This window comes from Emys orbicularis, chromosome 11 (genome assembly GCF_028017835.1).
Source record: "Emys orbicularis isolate rEmyOrb1 chromosome 11, rEmyOrb1.hap1, whole genome shotgun sequence".
Lineage (NCBI taxonomy): Eukaryota > Metazoa > Chordata > Testudines > Emydidae > Emys > Emys orbicularis.
The window spans coordinates 2,683,006-2,704,019 of NC_088693.1; the positions used below are offsets into that span (position 1 = coordinate 2,683,006).

A 21,014-nucleotide genomic window follows, 5' to 3' on the forward strand; every position below is an offset into this window, starting at 1 on the left:
GACAGCAAGGCACCATCCTTGTCTTTCAGCACCAGTAATAATATGACCAAGAGGGGTTGTCTACACAGCAACGTAAGCCATGGGTTAGTGGAACTCGAGTCAGCTGACCCACGCCAGGGAACCCTGGGCTTGAGCACCTACACTGTATTTTAACCCTGGGCTAAGGATTTTCCGACCCAGGCTCGAATCTGGGGCTCTGGTCTCCACACTGCAGTGCGCAGACGTGAGTCAAAGGGTACGTCTACACTACCCGGATCGGCGGGTAGTGATCGATCCATCAGGGATCGATTTATCGCATCTAGTGTAGACGCGATAAATCGATCCCCGATCGCTCTGCCGTCGACTCCTGTACTCCACCGCGGCGAGAGGCGGAAGCGGAGTCGACTGGGGAGCAGCGGCAGTCGACCCCACGCCGTGAGGACGCAAAGTAAGTCGACCTAAGATACGTCGACTTCAGCTATGCTATTCTTGTAGCTGAAGTTGCGTATCTTAGGTCGATCCCCCACCCCCCGTGTAGACCAGGCCAAAGTAACCTTATCCCAGAGTACGTAGCACCCCTAGGCCTCTGTGTCGACACTCTAGCCCAGTGGTTCTCAAACTTTTGTACTAGTGACCCCTTTCACATAGCAAGTCTCTGAGTGCGACCTCCCCCCATATCAGTTAAGAACACTGTTTAATACATTTAACACCATTATAAGTGCTGGAGGCAAAGCGGGGTTTGGGGTGGAGGCTGACAGCTCACGACTCCCCTTGTAATAACCTTGTGACCCCGAGGGGTCCCGACCCCCAGTTTGAGAACCCCTGAACTAGCCCTAGTGTTGCACTGTGGGAAAACTCTACTGCCCACAGCCTGTTTCCTCGCTGCGACAGTGCTACTGACGGGACTCAGGTGCTGTAAGGAGCGCGAGTTCATAAACAGCGTAATTAGCGCCTTCGGTGGCTGTCCCCGTAGAATGACTGCGGTCTGGGGAGGCTTTATAGTGAACTGATTGGAGAACTGGCCTTGCCAGCTCCAGGCTGAGTCATACTGGCGGGAAAATGCCCAGGGGCACCTGAGGCTAATTAGGACATCAGTCTCCAGGGCCATCAGCCGATTAAACTGAACCTTTGCAATTCTGAATGTTGAAAATGGGTTGTTCAATGAAGGGGTTTTTGGTTGGTTGGTTTTTTTATTTATTTTTGCCTTTTTGTTTTGAAGTTTGACAAACTGTAGGTTTCAGAGAAAAAACACCTGCACACCCCAGCCTGGCTGCAGAGCGGTGAAGTGCATCCCCTAGGCTTGGGGTGCAGTGTGCTCCAGCACCCCCCAAGATCAGAGGCGGATTACGGTTTTGTGGGGCCCTGGGCCAGAGCAAGTGGCTGCCCCCCCCCAAGTGTTCTTGCTGGGGCAATGGGGGTCGAGGCACAGGGGCTTGTCCCGCCCCCCCCCCCCCCCCCATCCAGCACTGCTGCCGGGGAGCAGGGTCGGGGAGCGCCAGGCAGGCAGAGCAGGGCATGCCCCTTTCTTCCCCCTTCCTCACCCCCCCCACCCCCGGCACCGGCGGCACAGTGGCTAATCCACCACTCCCTGGGATCCCTTATTCCTGCACCCGCCACTCCCCAGTAGGAAGAGATAAGGGATCCCTGGGAGGATGTGGGGAATTTTTGGGCTAGCTCCCACTCACCACCCTGACAGTGCATGCTGGCTGGGCAGCTCTGCATACACAGCTCCAGGGAGCAGGTGCAGCCAAAGTGTTGGGGGTCATCCTCCCACAGCCATGCTGAGCCGGGAGCTCTGCTGCTCCCCCTCACTGCAGGGCAGCACACACCCAAATCTGGCTGTGGTCTTGTGACCTGGAAGCAGCTCTCTTGGCAAAAAGTTTCTTCTGATCCACTGAAAGCCCCGCAGGCTCTCTGGTAGCATGCTTGAAGACTGGTGTTCAGCAGGCAATGGGTTAATGCTGATCTCAGCTGGTATCTTTGCAAAGAGAGGTGTGGTTTCCATTTGTAAGCAAGTGCAGTAGATTGTATCACAGACTGTTAGCATGGAGAGGACTAAGGAAGTTGCCCCAAGGAACTTTGGGATACAACCGGAGGAATTGGAGCACTGGAATGGGTTACCTAGGGAGGTGGTGGAATCTCCATCCTTAGAGGTGTTTAAGGCCCAGCTTGACAAAGCCCTGGCTGGGATGATTTAGTTGGGGATTGGTCCTGCTTTGAGCAGGGGGTTGGACTAGATACCTCCTCAGGTCTCTTCAACCCTAATCTTGTATGATTCTCTGAATTCTGGGACCCAAGTCAAGCCGGGGCTGCGCGCACACAGAAAAGCAATAGGGCTCGGACCTTAGGTCCCAAGTTAACATGGGCTTGGACCCTCCAGCCCCGCCGGGTCCTGGGACCCTAGGTTCGAGCCCTAGGCTAACACAATTGGTGTGTGGATGCAAGGGGGGTTAGGTTTGAGCCTGGGCTGACATTGCTGTATAGATATACCCCTAAGAGGCTTCAATGCACTGGACAGATGGGAGGAGCCTTTTAAAAATCACTGTCCATGCCCCAGCTGTTGCAAAGCTCCTCTCAGAAATGCACCAACCACCTTCTGCAGAATGAACACAGAAACACCCGCAGTTAGCTGGTGCTGGGACCAAGCAGTTCTGCCCTCCCCCAGGCAGTCCGCACAGCACAGAACCGTTTTGTAAGAGGAGAGAATTTTATAGCATATTAAACCCCCCGGATCCTGCTCCTGGCCGCTGGAATTTCCCCAGTGCAAATAGTTAACTCAAAATGAATCAGCGCTTGACACCGCAGCTCCACGGCAGAGGCTTTAAGCTATTCACTGCTGCCGACGGGCATGCGGAAAGAGGCTGAGAAGGGTGTCCCTAAAACACCACCACTATTAGCAGTGGGCAATACTGGATTAAAAACGAGCCCTTTTCAATAAAGCCAGCTACAGTCTGAACACAGAGCGCGCAGAGGGCTGCTGGGACTTGCACTATCGTCTCTCTAGGGATGCAACATTTCTGTCTGGTTCTTTTGTCCCTTCCTGCTGTTTCGCTGTTCCACACACCTACGAACACACAACACACCTGAGCGTTTCCTTGGCAGGACCCCTTGCAAGGCTGAGCCACTTCTAAGGCCCCCCAAATAGCACTCCTCTAGCTGGAACAATCCACTTCTGCCGAGGGGCCTCTTACTCCTTCAATGGACACACAGCATTGGCATCGCGCCCCAAATCTGGCTTCTGACAACATTCTACCAGGCTCAGCGGAAATCCCAGCCCCACTGGACTTTAAACACTCCCCAAACCAGACATTCATTGCGGACCAGCGATAGGGGGAAACTAACATGTCTATTTTCACAGCCCGAGCTGAGTGAAGTGCAAAGTGTGAACAGAGCGCAAATGGTGTTAAATCAATGAGATTAAACCCTCCCCCTCATTTTCGCACCATTTCCACCAGCCCCCGAGATTTGATACACTGCTTTTCAAAGTACGAGTCATAGCCAGCGATGTCACTTTAAGAGACGGGAGAGGCACTGATCACTTCCCCAGCCACTAAGATGGGCTCAGGGATCCTGGATAAGGCTGAGGGTCCCTGCCCAGAACCCCTCCCGTCTTTAACTCCACTTACAGCACACAACGCCTGTTTCGGAGCTTCATTGTCTGCTACACCCTGCCAAGCTCTGTCCATCTCCGGGTTCACACACACACCACTGACTGGCTGGCCCCAAAGCTCACCATAGCAATATGTGCCTTAGGGACGGTTCTCTGTGACGGCACTGCATGTGACCTGTGAACCCCCCAGGGCATTTCGTCCGACTTGTGAGGAGAGATGCCGCAACGGCTGGCACCAGACTAACCTGCTGCTCATGCCAGTTACTAGTCAGTTCCTGTACAGTCATCCTGCTAGATAAGCAAGTAGCATTAGAACAGTAAATGGCGCATTACAGGCAATTTGGTACTATCTACTTACAAACCCTCAGCTTTCCTGACTAGTCCTTAAAAGGACTGATTGCCGGCAGGAAGACAGAGCCAGCTGCCTTTCTGCTGTACCTATCTGCTGTTTCATCTCTTGGCCTCAACTGCTCTGCCTGTCAGCCTCTGGACTGTGACACCTGTGCGGGACTCTGCCTGCGGAAGTGAGTCGCCAGCCAACTGTCTGGCATGGAAGAGGCTCCTGCAAACAAGAAGCGAGGGGGGAAATAAGCGAATGAGATACGAGCTCATCTTAATCCGCCCCTCCATCGGGGTTATGTTCTTGTATCCAAGCCTCCATAGCTCCCTCAACCCCCAGCCCCCATGCTCACCGTCTGCCCCGCCCTCCGCCAGGACAACCCTGTTCCCCCTCTGTGTGTGAAGGGCTCAGCGACGGATGCCAATGTCTTCCTCATCAACAGGCCTAGTCCAGCTGAGAATGGCTATGTGGTATCTCTATGCCCTTCCAACAGCCTCAATCCGGATTTGGCCAGTCCACCCTATCTAGGGATCCGAGGCAGTAAGCTGTGACCGCCGGCTATCCCATATTAACAGAGGAAGTGAATACGCTTCTGGAAACGGGCGAGACATCCTAGCTTATTCTCTTTTGGGCCCTAAAGCGGAGTTTAAACTAACTAAGGAGATCTGAACTCCAGCCCTGCGAGGGCTAAACGTACTGATCATCACCGAAAACACATGCAAGCAGCTTCCCAGGCACTTAGTTACAGAACTGCTTGAAACCCTTCCCTTTGGAGCCAATGAACACAACCCTCCAGGCGCTAGGACTGAGCTCCCAAACTGCCTGCTCTTTAACAGCACAACAGACCCGCCAGGAAACCACTCCAGCTGGAGCTGGGAGAGAAGACGAGGCAGTTAAAGGTACTTCCTGAGGTCAGCCAAGACCAGAACTACCTGTTTAAATGGAGGCAGACAGACATTTTAGCTTTTCCCCATCATCCAGACTAGCCAGGTGTGAGATAAAAGCCTTTATTTCCCTTGAAAACAGGCAGTTAAGTGGGATTCACATGCGGAATAGCCCAGGTGTTGGGCTTTAACTGAACTGCAGGCAGGTCAGCCTTTCCCAGTTCTCAAGGATGACCCTCCCCTCTCAGAGGTTCCAGGATTAGCTGGGGAGAGGACTAGTGCAGCACCTGCAAACAGCACTGTCCCGCTGCAACAGCTACACCCTTACAAGAGACTGCCACCGGATTACGCCCTGATGCTCCAGCCCTTCTTGTCTGAATGACAGACTCACATGTATACTGTCGCATCGTACGCTAACGGCTAGTTCTCACGGTTTGATTTTCTGGGATTCGCTTTTGCTCACAGGGCAGCGGAAGTGTCACATAATGCAATTGCTAAAATCGACCGTGCGTTCAATGCTCAGCGCGCTTTACAGACATCCTCCACCTCCTGGGGATGGCGACGGGTGTTGGCACCACCCCCATTTCACAGAAACGGGAACAGAGGCAGAGCAACAATTTCACTTGTCCAAGACCACAGAGTCAGTGTAAGGGAAATCCAGCCTTGGGTTCTCCAGACACGCTCCTCTCTCCCAAGGCTCCCGCTAGGAGGGAAGATCCTGTCTAACAACCTGAAAGCGAGTTTGCTTTTCAAATGCAGGCGTGAAGGAAAAGTCTGCCACTCTGGGATTTGAGTGTGGGTTCCATGCGGAGTTAAAGGTGACATTTACTAACTAATTAGTCTGCAGTTAGATCCCTTAGTTAAGGGTGAACGTTTGAGCCAACTTCTTAGCCTGGGACGGGCTGGCCCGTGAATACTTTTCATCAGGTTTGTAAACTGTGCACGTGCCTAGTCCACACTTGAGTGGAGCCCGGACGAGCTGTACTGATGGGTTTTGAAGGGAGTTGCTGAAATGCGAGAGTATCCAGCAAGAGGCAGGACATTCAAAGTTAAGCTGACATCTTCTGCCTTAAGGCTGACAGCGTTAAGGATGAGCCGTCAGCCTTTCCTCAAAGTTTCTATTTCGCCCTAACAATATTTAAATATGGAGGAAGTTGCGTTTAATTTAACAAGTTTTTAATTCTCGGTACAAAGCCAACCTCGCAATCTGGAGAATCAACGCACTTTCACTCTGTGAGGGAAAGGCCCTGGAGTGCGTTAGACTAGACTGCAAAAACTCTGCCGGCAGAGCCACGCTAGCCCAGCACTTGGGATGCTTTGTTCTGCGCACCTCAGCAATGCACTTCGTATAAAAGATGCTGTATACAGAGGTATCAAAATGCTTCCGTGTCTGCTGCCTTCTACCACCCCAGATCTACCCCTTTCAGAATCGAGAAAATGCCCTCTTGGGAAAGGCAGAGTGTGCTTTACAAATAACTTGGATTATTAAATGAAGAGAAGAGAAGGGGACAGCAGAAGCCTTTAAATAACCGGAGCTTGTTAAAGAACAACATAAGGTTCTCTATTCTACTGCTCTCTTCCCAGGGCTTCTGGGGCTCTGGACAAAAGAATTCTACTCCATTTTAGAACAGTGCTTACTCACTAGGATTGCCTTTCCAATGTGCGCGCACCACGCCCAGCTAGTGAGAACCGCCCCAACACACGTTGTACTGGCTGTGACAATAACGGAGCATGCTCTGTGTTCACGAGACTCTTACAGGCCCAAGGGTCCCGGCTTTGATACTCACGTGATTGTTTTCATTTCCTTCTTCTCCGCGTCTGGACGGGCACGGTTCAGCACCTTGAGGAAATCTGACGTTTTTGCCCTCATGCGCGTGTGAATATAGGCCTGCGTTGCATTACAAAACAGAAACGGCTGAACGTTCCATCCACACACTTTGGTTTTCAAACGTCAGCTGTTATCACCCTAACAGGACTAAACTCTGAAATCCCTAGGACTGGCATGAGGGGTGGAGCGTGAATACCAGCAGCACATACTACCCTGTGGGCGATCTGGGACTGAGATCCTCTTCTGGGCCAGGGACACTGGGTCTAGGGGCTGGCTCTTGGTCATGGGGGTGACTCCCCAAGAGGACAGCGGGTCTTACACTGGACTCTCTGGTAGAACCACCCGATGGACAGGGAGCCTGAAGAAATGGAATGTTGCTGCACAAATGTCCATTCCCCCTCCCCCAGTCTGTATTCATCTGTTGTCTCTTATACTTCGATTGTAAGCTCAGAACCCATCTTTTTGTTCCGTTTGTATAGCACCTAGCACAGTGGGGTCCCGGTCCCTGACTGGGGCTTCTAGGCGCTAGAGTACTACAAATCCCAACACCAGAATAGTTCACTAGTGTCACTCGTACCCAATGACGGGTGAATTAGGCCTGGGAATGGGGCTTATGCTGTCCTCTGACGCGCCCAACGCCGGCCCTTGTCAAGTCCAGATCCCAGAGTCGATGTCCCACTAGTCTCCCTAGAGTGGCAATTCCTATTTCCTGCAAACAGGTGTGAGTGAGCACTGGTAGAGTTTGGGGGCAAATCCCACCACGTACGATGGAATGACCTGCATTGCTGCCTCACAGACAGAACCAAAGAAGAGGGCAGATTCATTTCCACATTCAGGGAGAACAGTGCTTGGCACGTATGTAGCACTTGGCGTTTCCAAAGGGCTACACAGGGTGTTCTTGGCGTTGGAAGCACATGAAGCAGAGAGGCCGAGATGAATTCTGCATTTAAAACCCTCCTCGGAATGTTTATCTCCCCCCGCCTCCAGAACACAGCGTTACATGAAATCAGCACAGTCCCTTCTTTAGCTGCCCCTCTGTACCTTGGAGCATTTGATGTGGTAGTGCAGGTAGTCCCGGAACGTGTGGATCAGGTTGATGGTGTTGTCCCTGGCAGCGGTGCTGGTGTGGCGGGGGAACAGCACTGGAAAGATAAAACAATAGTGCAAGGAGTTTCAAGGCTGAGCACCAGCTAGAAAGAGTGCCTCATGCCTATTCGAGTGACAGAGGCAGACACACATCCATGTCTATCGGATATGAACAGCTACTGAAGAGCTGTTTGAATACATGAGCCTTAATGCTCAAGAGGTCTATGAAAGAGCCCTTGCCTGCACCATATGACTGAATGACACTTGGAATTTTAACACAAGGCTTAACAGCACTTCTCCAATATTCGCAACACTGACATCTGTACGATCGGATACAGTCTGGATGACAGAGGTGATTGGAGTTAATCTGAAGACGATCACATCATTGTACCTGTGAAAAGTACTTTTCATTCACTTTTCCTAAACTAGAGGAACGTCTTTCAACAGATACCTTAAGAGAGCAGAGAGGCAAAATGAATGAAAAACTGGACTGTTCAGTGAATGAAACATGGAAAGAAACCTAATCCTGCCTGTCTCTTCTAAACTAGTAACAAAGACCCCAGACACATTTTCTACTAATGACAGAGCAAAAATCTTCTTCCTGATCTAATGCATAGAGAAAACCTCACCACCATGAAGATTTAAGAGGCCAGTGAGAGAAGGTGTGATTTTACATGGCAAATCAATACTGTATTCATGTCAGAATTCTACCCTTTGACATGACCCTTGCTCATCGCCAGACCCTGCCCCCTGCCAATCACCCCACCCCCAGCGCCAAGCTGACAGAGCAGAGAGATACACTTAGACAGCACCTTGGGAAGCCATCCAGATGCTGCTGATTGCCCTGTCACCGCTGAACATAATCTGCTAAAATCCCGAGGCATCCGGAGGAAAATAACTGTCCAGGATGAAATTTTGCATCCTTCTGCCACAGTACAAACAGAAGCGCCCTTCACAGAAGGCAGGTCTCAGCACTGCCACGCAGCCTGTCCGCTTGCTGGATAAGCCAAGCGCTATTAGTTACGCTGGCCCAGGAAGCAAGGCGCCAACTGTGAGTGGCCGGCATGCACAGCTCCAAGGACTGTTATTTTGTGGGAACAACTCAACTACCATTCCAAGGACTGACAGGCCTCTGGCATAGGGCTAATCTCACAAAGGGGCAGCTAAATCGGACATTGAAAAGGAGCTGCTTACACACACAAAGCCTGTGACCTAAAGCAAGTTGCAGAGCTCGTGCATGGTCTAAGGCTAGCTCTACACGGGGGGGGGGAGGGGGGGAGGGTGGTCAACCCAAGATACGCAACTTCAGCTATGTGAATAGCGTAGCTGAAGTCGGCGAGTTGACCGCTGCCGCTCCCCCGTCGACTCCGCTTCCGCCTCTCGCCGTGGTGGAGTTCCGGAGTCGAAGGCAGAGCGATCAGGGATCGATTTTATTGCGTCTACACTAGATGCGATAAATTGATCCCTGATAGATCAATCACTACCCGCCGATCCGGCGGGTAGTGTAGACGTACCCTAAGATTTGCTATTGCATTGTGCTCTCATATCGCCCATGAGTTGCCTGATGTCTCTGAGATATGAATCTTAGCTCAGGGCTCTTGTACAGACAGGCATAGCAACAACACACCAGTACGAACTTAGCTTTATTCAGCAAAGGGAGGAAGCAGCATGTCTGCGTTCTACTCTCAAATGAGTGCAAGAAACGGGGCTCGGAAGTGAAAAGCCTTAATGGACTAACCCACTTTAGTCCCCTTTTCATCTACTGACTAAAAGGTGTAGCCAATCGTTGATTACACTTGTGGTTCATTCTTAAAAACATTCAAGAGACTAAATAACCAAACTTAACCAAATTTATTGCCAAAAGACAAAATAGTACCATGTGAAAAGGAGACAAATACCCTCCTTCTGGAAAGCAATTCTTACCTCACAGCATGGTCACCTTACATCAAAAGCCCGCTTTGGAAATATGCAGTTAAACTAGCTATATTTATAGCCCGGCTTTACAAAGAGCTTCAAAACTTTCTGAACTTAAGAAAAATCCAACCCGCCAGTTTGTGCTCCTTGCTCTGCATCTTCCTTCTCTTTGTTCTGATACAAGCATCCCAGGTACTGGTCTGTGAAGTCACAGCCCTATACTTTCCCTTATCTCGTTTCAAATACTACATCCCAAGTGTTGATGAGCCATGACAGGACTCTATCCAGCATTGGTGAGGCCTCATCTGGAGTACTGTGTCCAGTTTTGGGCCTCACACTACAAGAAGGATGTGGAAAAATTGGAAAGAGTCTCAGTGGAGGGCAACAAAAATGATTAGGGGGCTGGAGCACATGACTTACGAGGAGAGGCTGAGGGAACTGGGATTGTTTAGTCTGCAGAAGAGAAGAGTGAGGGGGGATTTGATAGCAGCCTTCAACGACCTGAAAGGGAGTTCCAAAGAGGATGGATCTAGCCTGTTTTCAGTGGTGGCAGATGACAGAACAAGGAGCAATGGTCTCAAGTTGCAGTGGGGGAGGTTTAGGCTGGATATTAGAAAAAACTTTTTCACTAGGAGTGTGGTGAAGCATTGGAATGGGTTACCTAGGGAGGTGGTGGAATCTCCTTTCTTAGAGGTGTTTAAGGTCAGGCTTGACAAAGCCCTGGCTGGGATGATTTAGTTGGGGCTGTTCCTGCTTTGAGCAGGGGGTTGGACTAGATACCTCCTGAGGTCCCTTCCAACCCTGATATTCTATGATTCTGTGACTCCCGTGACACAAGGTATTTGTGCATCTTTGCTTTGACAAGTTTCCTGTTTTCTAATGCCAAAGCTGATTTCAGCTTTGCAAAGTGTTGGAGGATACCCGTCACATGTGAACAGAACTGTGGGAAGAACCTGATCATTCAGTTAACAGCTTCCCAACAGCCATATACATAACGTACATTATGTTAATACCATGTGCATAATACCTATTAGTGTGGTGTACACTACGCCTACATCTAGGTCTTGGCGAACACCTCAGTATTTTTCTCACTTGAGCCTTGGAAAACAGTCCTCACTTAGGTCCGTCTAATCCACGCAGGGCAATAGCGCCCATCACAAAAATCAGAGTCTGGGTCCAAGCATCACAGGAAAGGATTGGGACAAGTGTAGCAGAGGATGCTGCAGCTCAGGAACCAGGTGTATTGGCACAGCTCTCAGGGAGAAGTCTGCACAGTGCCTGCTTCCATATCTACCTCTAGCCGATACTAACAGCTCCTAAATCATGGGCAAAGTTGCACAAAACTGGGCTGGAGGGAACACTATTCCAGGGGAGTATCTAGCACCATGTGGTGCTTGGCAAATATTAACTAACCCTCTCAGCACCCCTGGCAAGCAAGTATCTCTGCTTTACAGATGAAAATTAGGAGCAGAGCTCTAATGATTTGTCCAAGACCAAAGAGAATGTTGGAGAGCCAAGATGGAAGTTCCAGGTCCCAGCTGTGCATTCAGACCATGACTCTAACAGAACATTTGCAAAACACACATTTGTGGCCAAACAAATCATATAAAAAATATGCACATCTTCCCCCAAATGAATAACTCAAAGCTATCCCCCCTTTGTCATCAACTGAAATTGTATTTTCAAAATAAATGATGCATCAAATCATAAGAATCTGTTTCTATTTTTCCCATTATTCAACATGCTTAATGACCTGGACTATCAAATGATTAACCTTCCCCTCTCTATTTCCTCATCTCCTATTACAGAGAACAAAGAACACTTTGAACACAGAAAATGGATGTCATTTATTTTTATCGACAGGAGAGACGAGATGACGGATGAAGATGTGATATGGACTTCTGTTACCCCAAAAACATCTTTTAAAATTATAGGAATTCTATTTGTCTCTCTCCGCCCCAACTGAGAAACATTCAGACAGGTTGTTGTTATTACTACTACTTTCTATAAAGTTCTGGTGCATTCGGATCCAAATGCACCACGACAACGTGACATTAACAGCATGCACCAGAGCCAAGAATTGTGGAACAAAAGCTCTGAACATTTTCCCACGCTGCTCTGACCAATCTGCACCAGTCTTAACTTGCAGCATTCCTATTTCAGTCTTGAGCCACAGACTGTCCATCTTGCAGGGCCATTCAATGGTTTTAGGCTGAGAACACGTGTCCAATAGGGATTATCATCCCCAGTTGCGTGCATGGCACTTTACGGACATGTAGCATGACAACTGTCCAAAGTTTACAGGCTGCCTAGGTTGGAATGAGTGTAAGACTCACTGCCCAGTGGGACAGGTACCTGGTGCGTCAATCTCTGTACCACATCCCACTCCATATGCAGAACCATGTCACAAGGAGTTTCACTGTTTCACTCCCTGTCTCAAGTGACGAGACAGCGTGAAGCAGCTCTCTGCAATGAACACAGGAAGACAGGGATAAATTGTCCTTCCTGGGCCCAGCTTACCAAAGGTGATGTAGCCAATGTTGTCACCTACTGCTGCGTCCGTGTCTTTCAGTTCGAGGGGGGGCTCCCTGTGGCTGAAGAGCACCTGTGGAGCTGTGTGACTGGCACGGCGGCCTTCCTTAAATTCCTGTGCAGACAAGACAAAACCAACATGAATTCACTCAAGTGTGAGACTGAGGGCATCCACACTGCAATCCCAGCCTCTGCACTGGGAGTGCCGAACGATCCTGCTTGAGGTATGAACACTGGCTTCCGAAGCCCCCTCACCCCCCGCCCATAGCTCCCACCTTTCCATACCGGATTTTAGAACCCCAAATCTTTGACATTCAAAGTGCTGACTTTAATGCGTCAACCTTCCCTTGGAAAATGTGAACAAGGTTTTTCCCTTACAGGGGATAAGAAATATTTAGTTCAGTGGAATCAGAGTCCTGTTACACCAAAGCTTTCCTAACCTCATGTGGGCTTTGTTTATTAAATTAAAGCCCTGCCAAATTAACCCCCAGTCACACAAGCTCAGATCAGGAACATGGAAGCTTAGGAGTAGAAAGCATGCTACTTCACACAAAACAAACGGCCAAAAATCATACCCTGGGAGGAGAGGCTAAAGATCAGTCACTAACAGGGATCATTTGGGCTTTTCGAGGTGAGCTGCCTCTGACAGCGTCAATTTCATCGCAAAACTGTTTCCTTCTTTAGGACCCAAGAGAATTTAAGAACGTCAACTGCCAGCGATGGCCCGTTTCATGCAGAATACGAGAAGTATGTGAAAGAACGGGTACTAATTGAAACTGTAAGCCTTAAGCCAATGCTAACTAGGTGAAACCCAGCCAAATGCTACTAGTGATAAATTGCAGGTTACAAAAATGCAAAATCCCCTAAGGTTATAACAGATGGGAGGCTGCTGGCAGGATGTTTCCCCATATGGGCCCCAGGGTTCTAGTATCTCTCTCTCTCTCACCCTCCTGCAAAATAGCCCAGATGTGTCAGCTTTCAGGGCACATTTGTTTCATATGCCCTTTGACATGAGGTGGGGGTACTGGCTGGTGTATGAAGAGCAGCTACTTGGCAGAAGAGCTGACTGAAACATGTATTAGTTTGGTAATAGATCCTAGTGATGTGCTCACGGCTTGTATATGGGCCCTTTGCACTATCCTAACCTGAAATAAAATAAGCGAAGAAGCGATTTGTCCCACAGTTCTAATATCTTGAATATACAGGTGTGAAAGACCTGCAGACATCCTTTTCAGGCTGAGAGGGCCCTTCCTCCTGGCCTCACCCAGACCCCAGGCCATGTAGTGCTGTTTTCCTTAATTAACCACATACACACTACTTGCAACTTCACCCTTTCACGTGAGGCACGTGCACATCACTAACTCAACATGAAATGTATCACACGATTATTATCAGCTGTCCTGTTAGCTGTGTATGGTCTCCAGTGTCTGAACCCTTCACCCTCCATACCCATAGCATGTTCCTTGCTCTAGAAACGGAAGGAGAATTACACACATCCCTGATCTGGAAGTGTTCAGGTAGGTTACTAATTAATCTACTGGGGCAGTTTACTGGGATCTCCCTGTATTAAACTTTACAGCTTTGACTTCCAACTGCTAAGGCCAATGGATAAAAGAGTTCAAAGAGCTTCGCCCCGGCTGAGCTGGTTAATGGTGGTATTCTCTCCATGAAAGGAAAGCGGTTGTAGCTAATGTTAGACACAGCCACATTACATAACTGAGCAGAGGGAGGGCGAGAACTAGAGGAACAAGTTAGCATGACTCACAGTGGAAATTCTTGCGGCTTGAACAGCAACTTTTTAGACACTTCAGAGGGTAGAGAGTCTGGAGCAGCATCCCCTGGAAGTCTCACTGCAGCCCCAAACCTGTTTTATTAATTCCGTGGTTTCCACTCATTTCATAAAGCTGAAATTCAGGGACCCCAGAAGCAGGGTAGCATTGTGCACTTAAAGTTGGGGACTTTGACAAATGCTGGGGATTTCATGTTTCAAGCAGATCCTCTGCTCTTAACTCATGCCACAGCAGAGAGGCAGACATACAGTGTGAGCTAAGAAGCCAGCATCAGCCTTCCTCTGGAACGTGCTCGCTGATGTAGGCTGGAATCACAGTTTTAGACTACTAAGCCATCACAAGGTTAATACTCGTTAGCTGGGTTTCACCCCTAGGCTGGCACATAGCTCTTCTCTTATAATCAGTCTGGCACTCTTTTTGCAATATGGACAGGGCTCTTAGCTGTGCCAGTATGACTAGACTGGCTGGTCCTCCTCCCTCCCAGAGTGCACTGCTCCACATGTCTTGTGCCACTACACACAGGTCCTCCAAGCAGTCTACCCCCTGCTGAGGCATTATAGAACAGCTGCCCAGATTTTTCCCAGAATGCATGGACAGGCAGCATAATAGGCATGGATGGATAAACATATCTGGCAAATGGCTGTGGTGGGAAAAATGCTGGTGCGAGGACAAAAGTGTTTGTTTTTAAGTGGTTTGGATAAGGGTTCTGAAAGTGCAGGCAGAACGTCAGACGGACGAAATCTCAGCCTGCCAAACTCAGACAGCAGTTACATAACCTGCACATTGTTTATGAGAAGAAGAGAAGAACTCTAGTTTGGCTAAGTGACAAGTACGATGGGAAAAATAGTCTACAAATAATTTATTTTTTAAGATTGATATGAAAAAGCACTTATCCCAGGCTCTAGGCATATTTATAATTTTTCAAACACATCACAAGCAATACCAAAAAAAACCCAACCCCCTAAGACAGCCTATTAGTGCAGACTAGGGCAGTTTTTAAGGTGGAATACATTTAGAGACTTTCAGAAATATAGGGCTGGAAGGGACCTTGAGAGGTCAAAGTGCAGCCCCCCACACTGATGCAGGCCCAAGTAAACCCAGACCACCCTTAACAGGGTTTTGTCCAACCTGTTCTTAAAAACCTACAGTGATGGAGTTTCCACCACTTCCCTTTGAAGCCTATTCCACAACTTAACTACCCTTATAGTTAGAAAATCTTTCCTAACATCTAACCTAAATCTCCCTGATGCAGATTAAACCCATTACTCCTTGTCCTACCTTCAGTGGACACGGAGAACAATTGATCACTGTCCTCTTTATAACAGCCCTTAACATACTTGAAGATTTATCAGCCCCCCCCATCTTTTTCCAAGACTAAACATGCCCAGTTTTTTTTGTTTTTTGTTTTACTTACTACGCTTCCAGGGCAGTCTTACAACCAGTTTGTATCCATTTTATAGTAATTTCATCTAGACCACATTCTCTAGTTTCTTTATGAGACTATATATGGAGATATACCTATCTCATAGAGCTGGAAGGGACCCCGAAAGGTCATCGAGTCTAGGCCCCTGCCTTCACTAGCAGGACCAAGTACGAATTTTGCCCCAGATCCCTAAGTGGCCCCCTCAAGGATTGAACTCACAACCCTGGGTATAGCAGGCCAATGCTCAAACCACTGAGCTATCCCTCCCCCAATGTCATGTGGGTCTGTGTCAAAAGCCTTACTAAAATCAAGATAAATCATGGCTACTGCTTTCCCGCAGCCACTAGGCCAGAGACCCTGTCAAAGAAGGAAATAAGCTTGGTTTGGCATGATTTGTTCTTGATAAATCCATGCTGGCTAGTCCTTATAACCCTATTAAACTCTAGCTACTTACAAATGGATTAATAAACTGTTCCAGTATCTTTCCAGATATCGACGTTCGGCTGACTGGTCTATAATTCCCCAGATCGTCTTTGTTCCCCTTTTCACAGACAGGTATTTTGTTTGCCCTTCTCCAGTCCTCTAGCCTCACCCGTCCTCCAGGAGTTCTCAGAGATAATTGCTAATGGTTCTGAGATTGCTGCAGCTAGTTCCTGAAGTACCCTAGAATGAATTTCATCGGGCCCTGCCAACTTGAATACATCTGACTTGTCCAAATATTATTCTTTAACCCATTCTTTTCCCACGTTGGCTTGTATTTCTTCCCCCTTGCTGTTAATATCGACTGTGTTGGCTATAGCATTCCCTTGAGTAATGCTTTTATTGAGAGAAGCTATATGCTTTAATAGGATTCATTCTTGGCACAAAGAAGAAAACAGCCTGATTCCTGAATGCAGCATAACACTGATCCACTGAGGCAGGACTGGCCCTAGACAAAATGGCGCCCCAGGCAAGGAGTATTTTCAGTGCACTCCTCCCCCCATTTATTAAACTTTTCAATACCTTATTTTTATTGCATTTGTAGCCCATTTCACGACTTTGATGCACGACTTGCATGCATGATTTATTCTTGTCATACAAGACAATAAATTTGCATGCTAGGATCTGTAAATCTGTATTTATTCATGCCATATATAAGCAAAGAAAAAATTCATTTCCTCTAAGCTTTCAGAATTACACAACAAAACAAGGTTCACAATATCGCAACTAGGCTCTCACTTCACTTTGTTCTTGTATCTTATTGACTGACTGGCAACACCCTGCCCCTTATAAACGCGCGAAGGCATGGCTGACAACATTCTAGGAGACTCAAGGAAAATGTAGTTCTCAGAATGTCTGGAACGTTCCACGAGATTCTACAAGTTCCCAGAACATTCTAGGAGGTTAGTGAAAAATGAATCCACATAATGGAATACCGGAAATATTTTACTTCAAACATTCTATTTTCCCTTTTGTCGCTAACAAAAACAGCCCCCCCGAGCCCAGCACCCCAGGCGGTCGCCTGCCCCTAAATCCAGCCCTGCACTGTGATCTGGAGCTGCTTAGAGATAATGCATTTTTGCATGGTCCTGTCTATTATACAGGTACAAAGGGACGTCAGGGCATTTCCCACAACAAAGGTTTGCTCTGGTGTCCTTTGCCAAAATTCAACCTTCCCCCACAGTGCTGACTTCTAGCTGGCTACTGCTGAAACCCACACCATGGGTGTCTGCATTTCAGTGGAACTGTGTGTATGCTGAAGTATTTTATGATGAAAGGAGTTACGTAAATATGTAATATGATCGACTGTGTTAAGCCAGCAAGGAATTCAATAATTAAAGACGCCAACACGACAGACCAGATTAGAAGAGATACTGTCTAAGCTCATTAGCGTGGTATGGCCATCCAGTAGAGTTCTGTCCTACAGAGAATAGCTGCTGTGAAGCATTTACATGCATTAAGCCCCCAGTGATCTCACTTCAGTTCAGTATCTACTTGTTCAGTGATTCTACTTTTAGAAGAAGTGTGTACATTTCCGGATGATGCCATTTATAAACACCTATAAACAACTCAATGTCCTTCAGGTTCCATACCTGCATGAACACCTTTCCAATCACCACGTCATCGTCATCCTTAAATACTGTGCTGAACACAACCGTGACGCGGTCCTTCTTTGACTCAACGTACCTGGAGGAAAACCAAGCCACTGTGAGGACAGGCTTAAAACTTCACATCTGGAACACACACAGCTTGCAAAACAGTTTGCTGCTGCCACATACAACCCAGATGAATGAGGCACAGCCACCAGGTGATCTGTGTCAGCGTATTCTTGTGATAAGTCACAAGATGGGCTCCATGGAGTGAACTGTAGTAACTGCAAGAAATACTGGCCATTTGCAGGGACAGCTGCTGGAACATATCAAATCCCCCCTTGGCCTGGAAACTTGAGCATTCCACAGGGAACAAGGCTTAGCATTTGAGTGTCGAACTCCATTGTCCCGCACAGTAAAAGGTGATGTCACTAACAGGTCATTTGGTATTAAACCTCTGTCAGTCAGATGGACAAGTGTTATCTTAGCTACACACCGCTGACAGGCTGAAGGATAAGCAAGCCAACGCATAAAACACTGGGGACTTCACAGCTTACCACAGTACTTCCTACACGTTTGAACACAAAGACCTGGAGCAGATTTAAACACTGCCAGGCATAACTTTCCTGTGCTGATGAATGCTTTGGGAGCAGCAGGACAGGGGATGCACTCGGCATGCTTACATCGTCTCATCGTCCCTGTAATGGATGACAGCTCTCTTCTCCCCATCCTTCCCCTCTTCCTGGCATTTGAAATACTTCTCGAAGACAGAGGCAAAGCAGTTCCGCTTCAGCATGCCAGCTTGGTGCACAATGGACTCCTTGGCTGCAGGAAGGTTCTCCAGGTCATATAGCAAAGAGACATTGTAACCTGGAAAGGGAGGTTAATCCATCTTTAACCATTTATAATCCTACTTACATAAGAGAAATTAGACACTTTCAGAGGCAAAATCCTACTGTGCAAACCCCTCCACATTAGCTTGTAGGTTGTCTCCTTCTTCTCACCCCTTCTGAAGCACTAAAGGGCGTGGGACTCCACTAATGTCAGCGTGGGACACTTTCTAACCCAGAGGAGGGAGGGGCCAACTAACTGAACTCAGAGAGGGGCCATGGTAAGATTAAGCTTTCTTTCCCCGTCTCAAGGGCAGAAGCGATGGCTCCGTAGTTCCTGCTCCTAAATTTTGTAATGAGTGAGTAGGAAGAGAGGTTGTTACAAGTAACCATGGTTTTCTGAATCTCATTAAATGCTTGTCAGTCTCATCACACAGAACAAAAATCCCTATTGTGAGGAACGGAGGCTTTCTCGGGGGTGGAATCAAGAATTATAGTCTGTGCTGCAAACAAGCTCTGCCCTGCTGTACTCAGCCCACCTTGATTTTTTTTTTTTTTTGGTTTGTTTTAAATGCCTTTCATTTGTATTAAGAGCCCAACTGTGTCAAAGCGCAGAGCTCATCGGAACCTCATTTATAAAGCAGCGAGAGAGTCATCATTGCCGTCTGCACACATTTAAAAAAAAATTAATTATATTCAGGCTTACCTGCTTCTGGGTTTACCAAGAAGTTTCCATACACTCTCTTCAATAACTAGGAAACAGACAAGACATCAGCAGCGTAAGTCTTTCCCTTCCAGCACATCCTGCTCTTTTCCCCGAACACCTTCTCCCTTTTTTCAAAGGCCCTGCATCAGCTATCTGGACACTGGTTTAGGCCACATCTGGTCTTCAGCCAGAACCCCAAATTATGGGCTTCTGCATGCAGAGCCTCAACAACCCTGTGGCTGGCCTCACTGAAAATTAGTCTCAGGCTTCCATGTTTTACAGAACTAGCTTCCACCTATACTCTGGACAGGCCTCCCGTGTAGACTATGGTTCCTCAGCCATGGACTCTGGTGCGGAACTGTTGTCCAGAATCAAAACTTTCCTTTTAAAAAAGGTCTAGCCTTTACGGTGGCAGAGATAATCTTGAAAACCTGAATCAAGCCTAAATCAATTCAGTAACACCTGCCTGCTTCAGGCTCTCTGCAGACAATAGCTCGAAGAGATGTGAACTGCCTCATTCATCTCAAGTAGCGCTCTGGGGATGTTGTGATTCCAAGGTGCAAAATTCACCATTTTGTTTTTGTTTTCTATCTCCTTGGCCTGCACCCACACCTTGCTCTGCAGTTCCTCACAGGGGTAGCTGATTACAATGCATGATCCTTCCATGGTTCCATGGATCAGGCAGCAGGGGCTGGGCAACCAGAGAGGAAGGGGCGAACCAGAAGCATAGAAGCTAAAGAACAGTGCAGGAGCGAGGGAGATTACCCACTGAAGCCAGCTACAAGCCAATCCTTCCTCGCCCCCATTCCCTGGCACATATGGGGCTGGGGGAGGGAGGTTCTGTGCCAAGCCATTTGGATAACATCCCAGGAGCTGAGCCACCTAGACAGCATAGCGAAAGAACCTATCTTCAAAAGTAATCGGTGCTGAATTTCACATCAATGACTATTTTCAACTATGAGCTGTAGCTGTGCATGTCTGTGAGGAAGCTGGGAATGAGAAGCATTTCATAGCAACAGAATAAATTAACACTGCAGCTGAATTTACGGGTGCTTGCTGCAGAAGTTGGTCCCATTATGCCACCTAGTGCGCGGGGCCCTGATTCTGCGGGACAGGAGACAACAGACATTCAGCTGACCCCATCTGCTAACGGACTTTGCATCAAGGATTAAGTGATTTTTGAATGCCAACAGCCACATCCAGTGATCAGCATTTCTCTAGCAACGGCTGATGACAACGCAGATATTTAAGCTGTGATGGGAACAGCCACTCTGCACTCCTCATGCCGTTGAGGGTGCTGGCAAGACCATCAATTGCAGCAGGGGACACTAAATCTAGTCTTCTCCACAGTGCAAAAGACAAACTAATTATTTAAATGATTTTATTTTAAAATGGAATTGTCCTTTCCAAGTACAAGCACGTGATGGATTTAGTCAGTGATTTGGAAACCAACACGGATATTTGTATTTTAAAAAATATTTTAATTCTCCCTCTAATGAAGAAATACACTGAGAATCTATATTGGGGGAGCCAGAAATGAGGCCCTAACCTTCCACATGGAAGTGCAGCCCACAGAGACTACAGATCCCACATAGCTGTTTGGGTGAAGATGGAACATGACGCTCCAGCTGCGTCTACGCAGAACTTCATATTAATGTCAATAGAAGGCAGTAACAAGATAATCGTACTTATTCGAGCACTGTTTGACCATTCAAACTCTCCCCTTGTTGGAATTCTCTAGGTTTGAGACACTTTCCAGTCATGTGTAAGTAACTCCAAGAATTATGAGCAATTTCCCCCTATTTTCACAGGAAAAACCAACAGAAGACACCCAAAGGTAAAGTGCTGCATGTCTCTCTGCTGAGATGTGCAGCATGAACCCCATTAGGTAACATGAGGAGATTTGAAAACTAATTCAGGAACTGAGTCATACTTCCTGCTTCAAGATCCAACCACAACGCACAGATGTTCATAAAGGCCTTTTCTTTCTACCATAAATGGCTCTCTGCAGCATAAGCACAGT

At 47.8% G+C, this 21,014-nt stretch overlaps 1 protein-coding gene across 1 annotated transcript in view; it reads right to left on the minus strand.

Moving 5' to 3' along the window:
* The window catches only part of ARPC2 (actin related protein 2/3 complex subunit 2), a 33,895-nt gene that overhangs the window by 943 nt on the left and 11,938 nt on the right, over positions 1 to 21,014 (minus strand). The window contains exons 4-9 of the mRNA XM_065413084.1: positions 18,992 to 19,037; positions 18,139 to 18,325; positions 17,459 to 17,552; positions 12,162 to 12,288; positions 7,683 to 7,783; positions 6,601 to 6,701 (exon numbers count right to left, since the gene is read on the minus strand). Of these exons, the coding sequence (XP_065269156.1) occupies positions 6,601 to 6,701; positions 7,683 to 7,783; positions 12,162 to 12,288; positions 17,459 to 17,552; positions 18,139 to 18,325; positions 18,992 to 19,037 (656 nt within the window). The remainder of the gene's footprint in view (positions 1 to 6,600; positions 6,702 to 7,682; positions 7,784 to 12,161; positions 12,289 to 17,458; positions 17,553 to 18,138; positions 18,326 to 18,991; positions 19,038 to 21,014) is intronic.